Source organism: Rutilus rutilus (genome assembly GCF_951802725.1).
Source record: "Rutilus rutilus genome assembly, chromosome: 19".
Lineage (NCBI taxonomy): Eukaryota > Metazoa > Chordata > Actinopteri > Cypriniformes > Leuciscidae > Rutilus > Rutilus rutilus.
In genome coordinates, this window is record NC_140232.1 from 32,948,341 (window position 1) to 32,962,525 (window position 14,185).

Consider the following 14,185-nt stretch of genomic DNA (forward strand, 5'->3'; position numbering starts at 1 on the left):
TTTAATACGACAAACCCAAGAGTTTATTCTGGCTATTTGCACCGCCTGTGACCATATAGCACGACACAGAGGATATAAAGAAGCCCATGATATTTATGAGTGGTTTTTCAGTTAAAATCAAGTTAAATTAAAGTCAAAGTTTTGGAGTTTGTTAAAAAATAGTGATGAATTTTTCTACATATATTCCCTTGGCCTTTGGAATTAAAATAGCCCCACATCATCACATAGCCTTCACCATACCTAGAGATTGGCATGGTTTTATTTCAGTTAGCCTAATAGCTGGTTTGATTTGCATTGAGAGATGATCTTATGGAAAGTACTCCATGCCAATCTCCAGGTATGGTGAAGGCTAATTCCAAAGGCCAAGGGAACTTTATCAGGATGCATAGTATCCTGGATCCATGAAGTAACTGGCCTTTAAAAATAAAAATCTGCCTGCCTCTATGGGAATTTAACATAGGGGTGTCCAGACTTATGCACCCTGTATTTTAAGGAATAACATTTATTTATTTACGTTACATTATTCATTCACAAAGAAAATTGGTGTCCTTAAAGGTTGGATTTTTCCTATTTTTTTTTAATTAAGGCATTAAGTTCAATTTCCAAAAGATGATTTTTTATTCCACTTTTTAGTCAACTTTAGCATAGGATTCTAAACTTATGCATAGCACTGTAGTTATGGGATTTGGCAGACGCTTTTGTCCAAAGTAACATAGAAATAAAAACAGCACAATAGTTAAAATGAACAGTGAACAGTTTTAAAATGTTGGTAAGACTACATTAAGGAGAATAGCCTTCAATCAATAGCCTAATGAAAATAAAACAATGCTATAATATACAAACCATGACATTACAGAGGCAGGTTTCCAAGTACAGCAAAGTTTTGTCATATAAAACCCCTAGCTTTGTATTGATAGGGTATTTTCTTTCAGGACCTTCTCAGTTACTGAGGAGAAAATTGCTTTATTAAAAAGGCAGACAGGAGCACCTATCAGCTACTTGGTAAACAGACCCCCTGTTGACATAACGGTAGGAGGAGAGAGATACCCACTAGGAAGTGGTTTGAGCCATCAGGTAAATGAATGAGATGAGGCAGTATTAAAGTAGATATTCTTTATTGTGTACTTTATATGAAATTCACAAAAATGTAATGTACAGGGCAGTGCAGGACATTGCAGGACAGTGCACCACGTCAGCGTGATCTTCTTTGACCACTTAGCTCTTCTACACACAGGCAACCTTAATCTTTGATGATATGTGGCTGGAAGTTAGACAGCATGCTGACTACATACCATATTTGATTTATGTTCACAAGCCGGGAAATCGGGATTTGGCCTGACACAATTTTAAACTTCTTTATCTTTGCAATAGCTCTTTCAACATGAACCCTGTGCTTGGCTATTCTTTTGGTCATTTCAACATCTGCATGTGGCATCTGTCTGTTTGCTCTTGCAAAAGGTGGAATGTTAAGTTGTAAACCAATCTCCTCAACTTCCTTCTCTATTAAAAAGCCTTTATCAACCATCAAGCCATCTCCTACATTGAGATAGCCACACTGAATGTACCCCTTCAAAATGTCAAGGATGTTGCACTCATTGAAAATCTCTTTGTCAGAAATTGCTCCGGTGAAGAGGGCAGACACATAAATGACTGCACCTCGTGGATCACAGGCCACTAGAGACTTAAGGGTGTTAGTAAACTTGTAGGTGGAGTAAGTCTGACTCTGAAACACTAGTGAGCTTGGTCTCTGAATTTTAAGTTCAGTGCAGTCTAAGATGGCAAAAGTATTTGGAAATTCTTCCTTAAATTTAGCTGGCATGTTCTCAGAAATAACATCCCTGTGTGGCCAAATAGACATACATATGTCTAAGACTATCATACATATAGTCCACCCAGGAGTTGATCAGTGTGCTGACACTCTGTAAACGGATGTTAAATCTGAAGGCTAGGTCTTTGTGGTCCAAATTTTGTCTTAATTTCATTAAGGTCAGTAACAATTGAGTACGCAGTGTAAGTTGTTTGATCTCATTATTGACACGTTTGTATGAGAGAGGAATGTGTGTTTGTGGTGCACTTGGGTCAGTTGGAATGTTAAAAAATTCACACAAGCTGTTAAATTGCTCATAAGAAAACCTTGTGCAGTAGTGGAAATAATCAGGAACATGGCTTTGGTTTAAAATCTCTGGGTTTAAAGCTGAGGTGTGTGCATTCTGAAGTTCCTTTTGAAGATGATGGAGTTGGCCATCCTTTGCCTCGAGTTGAAGCTTCAGATTAATGATGTCCTGCTTGTGATTGGCTAATGCGTCCTGCAGAGTTCTCAGTTCCTCTCCATGGTCGCCTGTATCATGTTCTTCTGTAAAAGACAAAAAAAAAAAGAGAAAGAAAACATGGAATGTTACTAATTTATGTTATTTTCTTCTGTTTTACAGCTTCCTCTGCTTGACTCTGCAGGACCATCATCTGCGAACCAGCCGTCAAACGACTTCCCGGATTTCCCTCTGCCAACACAGCCGTCAAATTTCTGTGCAGTGCTGCATGAACGAAACATGTGTAGGTACAGAAAATTGACAATCACACCATCCCAGTCTTTAGCTTTAGAAAGAGAGACCAGACAACAAGATACAAATCCCATCTGGCATCTTGCCCGGGCTCCCCGACTAACGTCAAGTGTGTTCAAGACAATATGCTCTAGGAGAGCTGACTTTGACACCTTGGCTTTGAGAATCAGGGGCACATCCAAAATGCAGACCAAAGCAATGAGGAGAGGGGTAGAGCTAGAACCTGTGGCAGCGCAGCAGTACTTGAAAGTAACAGGTAATCTGGTATACCCTTGCGGCTTTGTAGTGAACACCAATGCTCCACACCTTGGCACATGGAAGGTCGTAGATGGTACAAGCTTTGGCCTTTTGGAAATCAAATGTCCAGCAAAGAACAGCTGCCAAGACCGTCCCTATCTCCAAAGACAGGCAGATGGTGGTTACAAGCTAAAGGAGACCCACGCATATTACTACCAAATAATAGGGCAGCTGGGACTCACAGGCATGCCTTGGTGTGACTTCTTTGTAATGTGCGCAGAAGACTACCACTTGCAGCGGATACATTTAGATGTTGAAAAGTGGGGTGAGATGAAAGACAAATTAGATTTGTTTTTCTTTGATTACTTCCTTCCCAGTTGCAATCAGTAACTAAAAACAGATACAAATAGCGGTTTAAACTTACCATAGGTAGAGTCACTCTGTTGGGAGGTGCTTTGAAATGTGTCCTCAGTGGAGTTTGAGGTGCTGGCTTCCTGCTGAGTTTGAGGTGCTGGCTTCCTGCTGAGTTTGAGGTGCTGGCTTCCTGCTGAGTTTGAGGTGCTGGCTTCCTGTCACACATGATTCAGTAAACAATCAGTTTAAAAATGATTTAGTTGTCTTCATAAAATCATTAAAATTTAGCAAACCCTTCTAATAACTTAAAGGGATAGTTCACTTTAAAATGAAAATTCTGTCATCATATACTCACCCTCATGTTGTTTCAGTCCTTTATGAATTTCTTTCTTCTGCTGAACAGAAAGGAAGATATTTAAAAGAATATCAGTAACCAGACAGTTTCTGGTCCCATTGACTTCCATATTTTTTTCCTACTATCCGCCCCCCGCTTTTATATGAAAATAAATATGATGAACAAAGACAACCAAAGCACTTGTTATTTAATTCCATTCGAAAGACGTGTTTATCAATAATTTTTATTTTAATACAGAAATGTTTTTTTTATAAATATGACAACAATCATTTAACCCATATAGAGATCGCACTGTCAGAAAGTGTCGTCAGCCAGTCGTTTCCCATTGTGCTTTTGATTAACGCGTTCGGTGGAGAGTGTGGTGTATCGTGCAGGAGACAATAAACAAGCCGGGAATGGCTACCGAAACACGTCTTTACTGTGTTACTTCTGGGAGCAGACTAAACTACAGGTGCCGCTTGGCTGGGTAAAACACCAATAATCGTTTGCCAAAACAAAACTTAACACAGCAACTGCCTTTGCAATAATGACCCACAAGGTGGCAACCTCAACCTGTCAATCACACAAATCTATTACATTCCTCCCCTTTTAGCTTTTTTTTTAACAATAACCATTTTAAGTTTAGCAATAATTAGCAACAACTAACTTTGCATTTAAATCTCACAACAAAAATAAATCTACTGCCCCTGAAAATTTTCTCAGTCTTGGCAAAATATTAACTTCCTATTATCAACAAAAAATGTCTCTTGGCAGCTTACATTCACCGTGCGGATTTACATTTACATACATACAACATACTGCAAGTTATAGAGTCAGTCTTTGAGGTGGTACGCGGACCCTCTCTGGGTACCTCCGTTTCTCAGGTGAGATTTTGTTTGCTGTGTGTGATGATGACACCTCGACAACCTGTTCAGTTGGTTTAGTGAGAACAGTAGGTGGTATTAGCTTCACTGGTGCACTGGGCAAAACAGCTGGAAAATCATTCTCATTCTCAGCCACTGGTGAGGGCAAGCTTGGTGGAAGTGTCTCAACCTTTCCTCGCCATGGCAACATGTGGTCGACATACACCGTGCGCTGCCTCGGACCCTCTTGTATCAGGTATGTGACAGTTCCCAGCCTTTTAAGTACTTTTGCCTGAATCCATTTCTCCACTCCTCCCCTGAAATTTCGGACGCGGACAGGTTCTCCTTCCTGAAAGAACCGAAGAGATGAGACTCCTCGGTCATGATGACATTTCTGTGTGGCTTGTTTCTCTTCAATCTGTCCGGCAAGCTTGGGCTTAAGCAAACTGAAACGGGTTCGGATCTGGTGTTTCAGAAAAACGAGTGGCAAGGGAGCCTTTCTCTCCGCCTCCAACACATCCTTCGTCAGCGCACGTTTCAAAATCTGCACTGACCTCTCTGCAGCTCCATTTGATGCAGGATGGTATGCAGGTACAGTAGTGTGTTTGATACCGTTTCTCTCCAGAAAATTTCTAACCACTTTGAATGGCCATCAATGACCACCAGAAAATACTGCTTATCCTTCTCAGCAAAATCAATGTGAATTCTCTGCCACACTCTTTCTGGCCATCTCCAGTGGTGCAGCGGTGTGACTGCTGGCATTTTCTGAACAGCTTGGCAGATAGAGAAACCTTTCACTAGCTCTTCAATTTCCCCATCACAGCCAGGCCACCACATGTAGCTGCGAGCGAGAGCTTTTATGCGGCAGATCCCTGGGTGCACATGTTGAAGGTCTTCCAGTAACCGCTGTCGATAACCTGGGGGGTATGATGACTCGCTGGCCACAAAGAACTCAGCCTTGTTCCGCTGACAACTCCTGCCTGAGTATGAAATAAGGCCGCAGTGCCTCTTCCTGAACATGACTGGGCCATCCATTCATTAGCCGCGTTTCCACTGTCGGGCCAGGGCCGGGCCAGGGCTTTAAACGGGCCGTGCCGGGCTAATAGCCTCGGGCCAATAGCACCGGGCATGCGTTTCCACTGTCGGGCCAGAAGCTCCACAGCGCTTCACTAAAACACGCCCGTAACACGCCTCTCTGGGACAACGTCACACTAACCCATCATTTCACCAACAAATGGAAGTTTTATCAGAAAACTAATCAGAAATCACTGGAAACAGCGTTGAAAACAAACACGATAAAAGCGGCCGTTTGCTAGGTTTTTTTTTTTTTTAGCAGCTACTTGAATATTTAAAACCCAAGCATCGATGTTTTACCACAGGTTTACAATAAAAAGTGATACATTGATCACAATGAATTAATTTATGTAAAAATTGCACATTAGTCACTCAGAAATAAATTACCTCTTATTTTATAAGGTCTATTTCACAAAAGAAAGAGGACACACTTACTTTTTCAGTCGCGTCTGTTTCTTTATCTGGTAACTTAGTTACAGGACATATTTACATCACATTTAGAAAAAATGATCATTTCTACAAATATATGCCATACGACCTGAGGAGCTTTAGCACTCTCTCGACTCCCATACAGATATTTTCAGTCAGAGAAACAAAGGAAGCTCCCGAAAAAAAAAAGTTACTTTATTTTTTGATAGTCCGGTTTAAAGAGACGAGACGTACGTAGGCTATGACAGATAAAATAAAAACATGACTGTGATAGCCTTTAAGATTGGTCTGATTTCTTCAAGCGTTCGCTATGTTGTTTTTTTTACTATGCGTATCTTCAAGCGTTTACTATGTTTACTATGGTAACGGCTAGCGCGCATAGTCTTTTGCATCACAAACAGAAGGCATTCAAACATGAACGCCATTTAAATTATTTTATTTTTAAGTCTTTAATGCTGACAGAATCATCCGGCGCTGCCGTCTCCCAACGGTAAACTCCTCCTCTGTTGGTAACCACTCCTCTTGCCCGAGCTGGCCCGCTTTGGCCCAAGGTATTCGACGGGCCAGAAATCCTGGCCGTTGGCCCCGAGTAAGCCCCGATCAAGCCCCGGAAGTGACAGTGGAAACGCGACTGGCCCTGGCACGCACTAGCACGGCCCGGCCCTGGCCCGACAGTGGAAACGCGGCTAGTGTGTAGCTCCACACTTTGTTCAGTATAGGATCTTTTAAAGTAGCTCTCTCAATGTCTTTTGCACCCACTGGTAGTTCCTCAACGTGTGAGAAGTAAAAAATCCCTCCCTCTTCTCCTGTGTTGTCGACTGAGGCTCTGGGTAGGCGAGACAAAGCATCAGCGTTTGCATGATCAGCTGATCTCCTGTACTCAATATCATAGCTGTATGCCATGAGGATGAGAGCCCAGCGTTGCATCCTTAATGCTGCTAAAGTTGGAACCGCTGACTTTGGTGCCAGGATAGTTAACAGTGGTTTGTGATCTGTGATGAGTGTGAATTTCCTCCCATATAGATATTTATGGAATTTCTTTACTCCAAAGATGATGGCAAGTGCCTCCTTTTCGATTTGGGCATATTTTCTTTCAGCCTCAGTTAATGTCCTTGATGCAAAAGCCACAGGCCTTCCTCTCCATTTTCCATGACATGAGAAATTACCGCCCCTACTCCATAAGGTGACGCATCACATGCAATCCGGAGTGGCAAACGTGTGTTGTAATGCACCAACACCCTATATTGCTGTAATAGCTTCTTTGGGTCTTCAAATGCCTTAGCACACTCAGAAGTCCAAACCCACTTAGCCTCTTTTCTCAGCAGGTTGTGTAGAGGGTGGAGGATGGTGGAGGAGTTTTGCAGGAAACGGCTGTAGTAGTTACGAAGACCTAAGAAGGACTTCAGCTCTGTGACATTTTTTGGCTCAGGCGCTTTGTTTATGTCTGCAACCTTTTCATCAGTGGGGTGAAGGCCATCCTGGTCAATGCGATGTCCCAGATACTCCACACTGCTCTGAAAAAACTGAAATTTAGACAGTTTCACTCGGACACCATGTTTTTCCAGACGTGTGAGCACTTCATCCAGTCTTTTTAAATGCTTCTCCTCAGATGAAGCAGTGATGAGAATATCATCCAAAAAACATGTCACATGGTCCAGCCCTTGTAGAATCTGGTCCATAACAGACTGGAAAATTGCAGGTGCGCTGGAAACACCATAGCTGAGGCGATGAAATTTGTACAGGCCCTTATGAGTGTTGACCGTCAAATACTTCTCTGACTCTTCATCTAACATCAGCTGCTGGTAGGCATGAGAAAGGTCAAGCTTACTGAATGATGTTCCTCCTGCTAAGGTAGCAAACAGATCTTCGGTGTTAGGTAGTGGGTATGTCTGCTATAAAATACACCGATTAATACTGACCTTGTAGTCGCCACAAATCCTAATTGTTTGATCTGCCTTTGGCACGGTGACTATCGGAGAGGCCCACTCACTCTTCTCAGTCTTTGAAATCACTTTCATTTCCTCCAACCTGTCCAGCTCCTTTTCTACTGCTTCCTTTAATGCGTAAGGTACTGGGCGAGCTTTGCAGAGGATTGGTGTGGTGCATGGTTTTATGCAGATTTTGGCTTTAAAACCCTCTGTGCAGCCTTGGTTCTCAGAGAACACTGCCTGGTGGCGCTGTAACACCTCGTTGACTCCTGGGGTCCACTCTGCCTGTGTAAGCACCCTGTGTACTGTGAAAATCTGTTTCCAGTTCAGGTGTAATTCCTTTAGCCAGTTCCTACCAATCAGAGCTGGTCTACTTCCCTTTACAATGACAAGAGGTAGGGTGACTTGCTGTGTTTCGTACTGCACTGGTATCATGATGTATCCTCGAACAGCGATACTTTGGCCTGAATATGATTTCAGCTTTAACTTGGGGGCTGGTTTTAAACGGAAATGGTTCAGATTCTTCTGGTAGTAATCCTCAGATACCACTGACACGGCTGACCCTGTATCCAGTAGCATTGTTGTGCTCTTATCACCCAGTGTGACATCCACTGTGTACCCCTTTTCACAGCTTGAGGTGGAGTATACTGCATACACTCCAAAAAGTTCAGTCTCTTCATCCCCTCTGGATGTATTTCCTTCAGCTTCCACATACTGAGTTTGAGAAATGGCTTTTCCCTTTCTACATGCACGGGCTATGTGTCCAATTTTGGGGCAGGTGTGACACTTTTCATTTTTAAATCTGCAGTCACGTGCTGAGTGTCTTCCCCCACATCAGTAGCATGTCTGTTGTGTCCCAAAGTAGTTTTTTTACTCCTTTTTGGCCTTTGCTTTGTGTGCTTTATTATCATTTTGTCGTCTAAACTGCCCTTTCCTCCCCTTCTCAGAAAAGCTTGCACTTGACAGGGCATTTACCTGATGAGGCTCGCCGTGTCCAGAAAACTCCATTGATTTCTGTGACGCCAGTTCCATTGCTACTGCAATCTCACAAGCCTTCGGGAAGGTCAGATCCTTTTCAGACAGCAACCTGCGCTGCATGGCATCCGAGCGTAGTCCACTCACAAAACGATCTCTCAAGCGCATCATCCAGGTACTGTCCAAAAACACAGGTAGCTGATAGCTGCCTCAAAGCCACCACATAATCAGAGACAGTTTCACTCTCTTTCTGGTTACGCTTCTGGAAACGAAACCGTTCCGCGATTACAATCGGTGCCGGCTTGTAATGCGTGCTCAGTGCTCTCACCAGATCAGGATACTGCATAGTACTCGGTACTGTCGGCGACACCAGATTCTTCAGCAGCTTATAAGTATCAGCCCCAATCACAGAGAGAAACACGCACACCTTCTTTTCATCCTTGATTTCATTCGCCAACATCCACTGCTCCAGACGTTCCAGATATGACTCAAAATCCTCCTTCGCGTCATTGTATTCGTCCACACGACCGACTGGCACAGCCATGGTAGATTTTACCGATGCTAACTGCTAATCCAACACGTGCCTGGTTCCTCCGAAAAAAAAAAAACTACGACCAGTGTACGGTGACTCTTACAGTCCATTTACGCAGTGGTATTCATTTAATATCCTCGTCGACATTTGTGGTGTATCGTGCAGGAGACAATAAACAGGCCGGGAATGGCTACCGAAACACGTCTTTACTGTGTTACTTCTGGGAACAAACTAAACTACAGGTGCCGCTTGGCTGGGTAAAACACCAATAATCGTTTGCCAAAACAAAACTTAACACAGCAACTGCCTTTGCAATAATGAAGGTGGCACCCTCAACCTGTCAATCACACAAATCTATTTCAGAGAGCAACTGCAGAATCCGACACGACCGCCTCGTTGCGAGAGTTTTTTGACATAGCCAACGACAGCATGACATCAGAGCAAGTCGGACCACACTCGCTCTGCGCAGATTTTGCTAATCTAAACCGAGCCTATTGTTTGTGGCTGTCTGAGGAGGTGGTGGCATGTGAAGTCAAAACACTGGTGAGTCTGTGTTTTGAATAGAGAGACTACATTTTCATAGGCTTGTGCCACTAGGCAATGTTTAGTGCCCAGTTGTCCTGCTCTCAGTATTTTCTTTTCTTATGGTATATGTATGTTTACTTTTGAGTATTTTGTTTTGTAAAATATTGTTTAATTTTTTTTGTTTATTTTGTACTTTTGTGGAGTACTTTTTTTTGAGAAACAGCTTGTGAAAATAAATCACTCTGGACTTAAGCAACTGCATTATGTTCTCCTTAGCTTTCCTTTCTCCTCCCGGGCCAGGCCTATTGTTCTGGGCAAATCTTGATTATCTGCTTTGGTTAGATTACTAAATGCCTGGAGGGATGATGTCATAGTGATATTTGCATAGTGAATTGTGATTGGTCAGTGCATGTCATATATACTGTATCTCTCTTCTCAAGCACTGGTTAGTCATACCTGTGTTACAAGCCACTGTGTTTAAAATAGTTACAGTTTTTAGACTTTAAAGACATTTATCACCACTTGTGATTCACAAAGTGAAAATGAATTTTAAGAAGTTTGTTTCTACCCAGTTGGCTATTGGCTTTTACCGATAAAACAGACACTTTACTCTTGTTCTGAGGACATAGTTTAACCTACTGTCTTATTTGACTTTTATTTTATTTGTTTACACAACAGCTCTGACCAAACATTATTATGTGAAAGTGAATAAAGTTATGTGCGTGGGTGTGTGTGTGTGTGTTCAGTTATAAATATATAGTCAGTGGACATTCAGCGTCAATATACGTCACTATACAAAATATGTCAATATCACCATCTTAGTCCATTAAGCCAAGTTAAGCATTCTTTTATGGTTTTCTATGTGAGGAAAACTTTTAACATGCAATTGAGTTTATTCTGGGCTCTTATACTTGATTGTATATAGTATGCTTTTATAATAAGTTGTGAACTGAATTTGGTCTTTTACACTGTCTTAATACACGTGCTTCTGTGTCTGTTATAAGGTCTGTTGAAGATGCGGTTTCTGGACATGTGTGTCAAGAAGACATTTTAGAAATCCTGACTGGATGATTATTACAGCCATGTCCAGGATAGGGATGTATAGCTACGGTTCTTCCGGCATCCCTTTGACTCCCCTATTTCTCTCATTATTCCAGTACAGGCTATCGTTAAAGGGGTTTCAATTTGGGATGTCAAAAACTTCTAATTTGCCAAATAACACTTTCCTGCAAATAGGGTTGTCAGAATCCATGTACAGATCGTTATAATTATCTAAGTTCAACAAGTAGTTCATCCAAAAAAGAAAACTCTATCATCATTTACTCACCCTCAAGTTGTTCTATCTGACTGCAAACATTCTTCAAAATATATTCCTTTGCGTTCAGCAGAACAAAGACATTTTAACAGGTTTGGAACAACTTGAGGGTTAGTAAAAGATGACAGAATTTTTATTTTTGGGTGAACTATCCCAGTCAAATATCCAGGGCTGAGCTACAGATATGTTTAAGACTGGAAAAACTGGAAGAACTGGAAGAGAGAGCTACTCTCTGAGAGAACAAAGGAAATTAACATTTGAACTCACCCTTGTGCACTATCGAGACGAACATCTCACCTCCGAATCATCCTAATCTACATTCCTTCTCCTCATCCCCCACTCCTTCTCCCTCATGCTGAGATCACCAAAACTCACACAAGAATCTATATGTTTTGATGTGAATAATTATCATAGAGTATTAAACATGTTTAGTATCATTTGAAATGTCTCAGTGCGACTGGTACAGGTGCAATGCAAAGCGAATGATAGGTAACTCGAACCGAGAGGGAAACTCCCCCTGACGGTAGGTTAGAGAAACAGAGAAGAAGATGAGACGGAGAATGCCGGAAGAACTGGAGCTGATTGTACGCTCGTAATGACGATTGGACTGAATATGTTTGTAACATCATTTCCAGTTAAGAATTTACATTATTTTGTCTGCATCTATATGTATGAAATGTCACACCTGTTATTTAGGCTACAACCTGACTGTATTTTTTATTTTCATTGAAGTTGTTGATCTAGTTTAGCTGGTTCAGGTTTGTTTGTTTGGATGAGCAGAGGCGGTGTTTCGAGGCGTCAGAGGCAGTGTTACACACGAGGTTATTGGCGTTGAGTTTCCTATGTTTTAAGACTTCCGTCTTTACATAGTGCGGTCCTCTCGCGCGGAACACAACTACAAATTTCTGTTAATGAAGGGCTCTTAAAGAGGTAAGTTGAGTTCACTATTCATTCCAAACATTCTGTACAATTTGAGTCTTATCTAATTGTATTAGTCAAATGTTTTAACGCTTAATATGGAGGCATTTGTTTTTATTCTTAACATATGTTCGAGGCTGATCATTTCCTTTTCATTTTTGTTTTTAGATCAGACAATGTCAAGTAGTCTGGCTTTAATAGTGGTGCTGGCTGGTATCATCTCTCTGAACGTCATGTTTTTCTGGTTTACACCTTCAAAAACCTGTCCTCTTCCACTTCCTAGACCTGAACCAAAGTCTCCCGAGAGTAAGAGTTCTCTTCCTGATACAGTAGAAGACAAACCTGTTCTTCTACTATGGGTCTGGCCTGAAAATTACAGGTTTGACTTCAGTGACTGCAAAAAGTTTTACAATATCGATGGTTGTCAGTTGACGGATGATAGATCACTCTACAGCAATGCAGACGCTGTCATGGTTTATCACAGGGGCATCAGTTGGGACCTGAACAACCTTCCTCCATCTCCTCGTCCTCCGTTCCAGAGGTGGATTTGGTTACATTTGGAATCACCGACCAACACTCAGAAAATACCAGGTCTGGAAAACCTGTTCAATCTCACTCTCAGCTACAGACAGGATGCTGATATTCCTGTACGGATGAAATTGAAGACCAGGAAGAAAGCAGATGAGGAGTTTGTAATTCCCAAAAAGGACAAACTGGTGTGTTGGATTGTGAGTAACAATGCTGCCTTTACAGGTGTCGGCACAAGAAACCAGTATTACCAAGAACTCAGCAAATACATCCAAGTGCATCTGTTCGGAAAGGCTTATGCAACATTTCTTGGTTATGACGAATACTATCCTACCCTAGCTAGCTGCAAGTTTTACCTTTCCTTTGAGAACTCCATCCACAAGGACTACATCACTGAGAAGATAAATGGGCCGCTTGCTGCAGGATCCGTCCCTGTGGTTCTGGGTCCTCCCAGAAGAAACTATGAAAACTTTGTTCCCGGCGATGCCTTCATTCATGTGAATGACTTCCCAGATGCAAAGTCACTAGCAGAATATCTGCTTCAGCTGGACAAGGACGATGAAGCATATCGCAGGTTCTTTAACTGGAGGAAATATCTCTCTCCAACTCCTCATTTAATACGACAAACCCAAGAGTTTATTCTGGCTATTTGCACCGCCTGTGACCATATAGCACGACACAGAGAATATAAAGAAGCCCATGATATTTATGAATGGTATTTCAATTAAAGAGATTTTGTTACACTATCAGGGTACCATGTACTGTATGAAAGTTTATGGAATAGAAAATGTTCTATAAATTGTTTAATCTGATACTAAAGTTTGTTACAAATTTAAGTATTTTGATGATCAATCAATACTGAGTGGATGACTGTAATTAAGTGAAGATGGTTGTAGTTCTGTTCAGAAGATTTTATAATCTGCATAAATTATATAAAAAAAAAAAAAGTAAATATTTTTGTGTTGGTTTATTGTTCTGTATTTATGAAGGGTGCTGTCATGATTCCTGTTTTGTTGGGCTTCTCAGTCCTTCCTGGTTTACTTTGGTTATTATCTTAATAAAGTTAAAGTATCTTAATTTCATTTTATATGCACCGGTTATGCCGATTGCTCTCCGAGATGAGTGAAGGCAGGATCCATCCTGCACATGAAAGGAAATATACAAAGTATAGCAGAATTCTAATTGTGTATACTTTTTTTTTTCCCAATGAAAATATTAAAAACTTTACTAATTTAGCGACGTTGATAACTGTGGAAACGCGCCATCATAGTCCGTGAAAAGTGGGGCTCCAGGGGGCTGCAAAGGAGTGCTAGGGGGTCCATGGGAAAGTTTAGAGAAAATCAGTGTAACAAAAATTATAGAACAACTTAAAAACGAATTAACTACTACAGTGACAATCATAATATTCATAATAGAAACTAAATTACACATTTTTCACAGTATAAATTGAGTCTGCACATGAAAATACACACCGGCCTTTTAAGTTTTAGGATGGGGGTCACTCAGACTTGGCATCTAAAAGACTGTAAAGGCCCCGATCCACATGATCATCAACATCCTGTCAATATTATTATTATCAAACACCTTGAATGGATCTAAAATAGATCTAATTGAT

At 41.4% G+C, this 14,185-nt stretch overlaps 1 protein-coding gene across 2 annotated transcripts; it reads left to right on the top strand.

Moving 5' to 3' along the window:
* The first annotated feature begins 9,672 nt into the window (after positions 1-9,672).
* LOC311278935 (4-galactosyl-N-acetylglucosaminide 3-alpha-L-fucosyltransferase 9-like) lies at positions 9,673-13,498 on the top strand. 2 transcript variants are annotated; one of them, XM_084390106.1, is made up of 3 exons: positions 9,673-9,827; positions 11,905-12,054; positions 12,211-13,498. In XM_084390106.1, exon 3 carries the CDS (start codon positions 12,219-12,221, stop codon positions 13,296-13,298), a length of 1,080 nt encoding a protein of 359 aa, XP_084246232.1. In that variant the 5' UTR covers positions 9,673-9,827; positions 11,905-12,054; positions 12,211-12,218; the 3' UTR covers positions 13,299-13,498. The 2 variants fall into 2 exon arrangements, with proteins under 2 accessions (XP_084246232.1, XP_084246231.1); XM_084390105.1 differs by lacking the exon at positions 9,673-9,827 and having other exon boundaries at positions 11,893-12,054.
* Positions 13,499-14,185: the final 687 nt, after the last annotated feature.

Excerpts from the sequence above, each read along its gene's own strand:
- LOC311278935 (XM_084390106.1), top strand. The coding sequence starts at position 12,219 with ATGTCAAGTAGTCTGGCTTTAATAGTGGTGCTGGCTGGTATCATCTCT.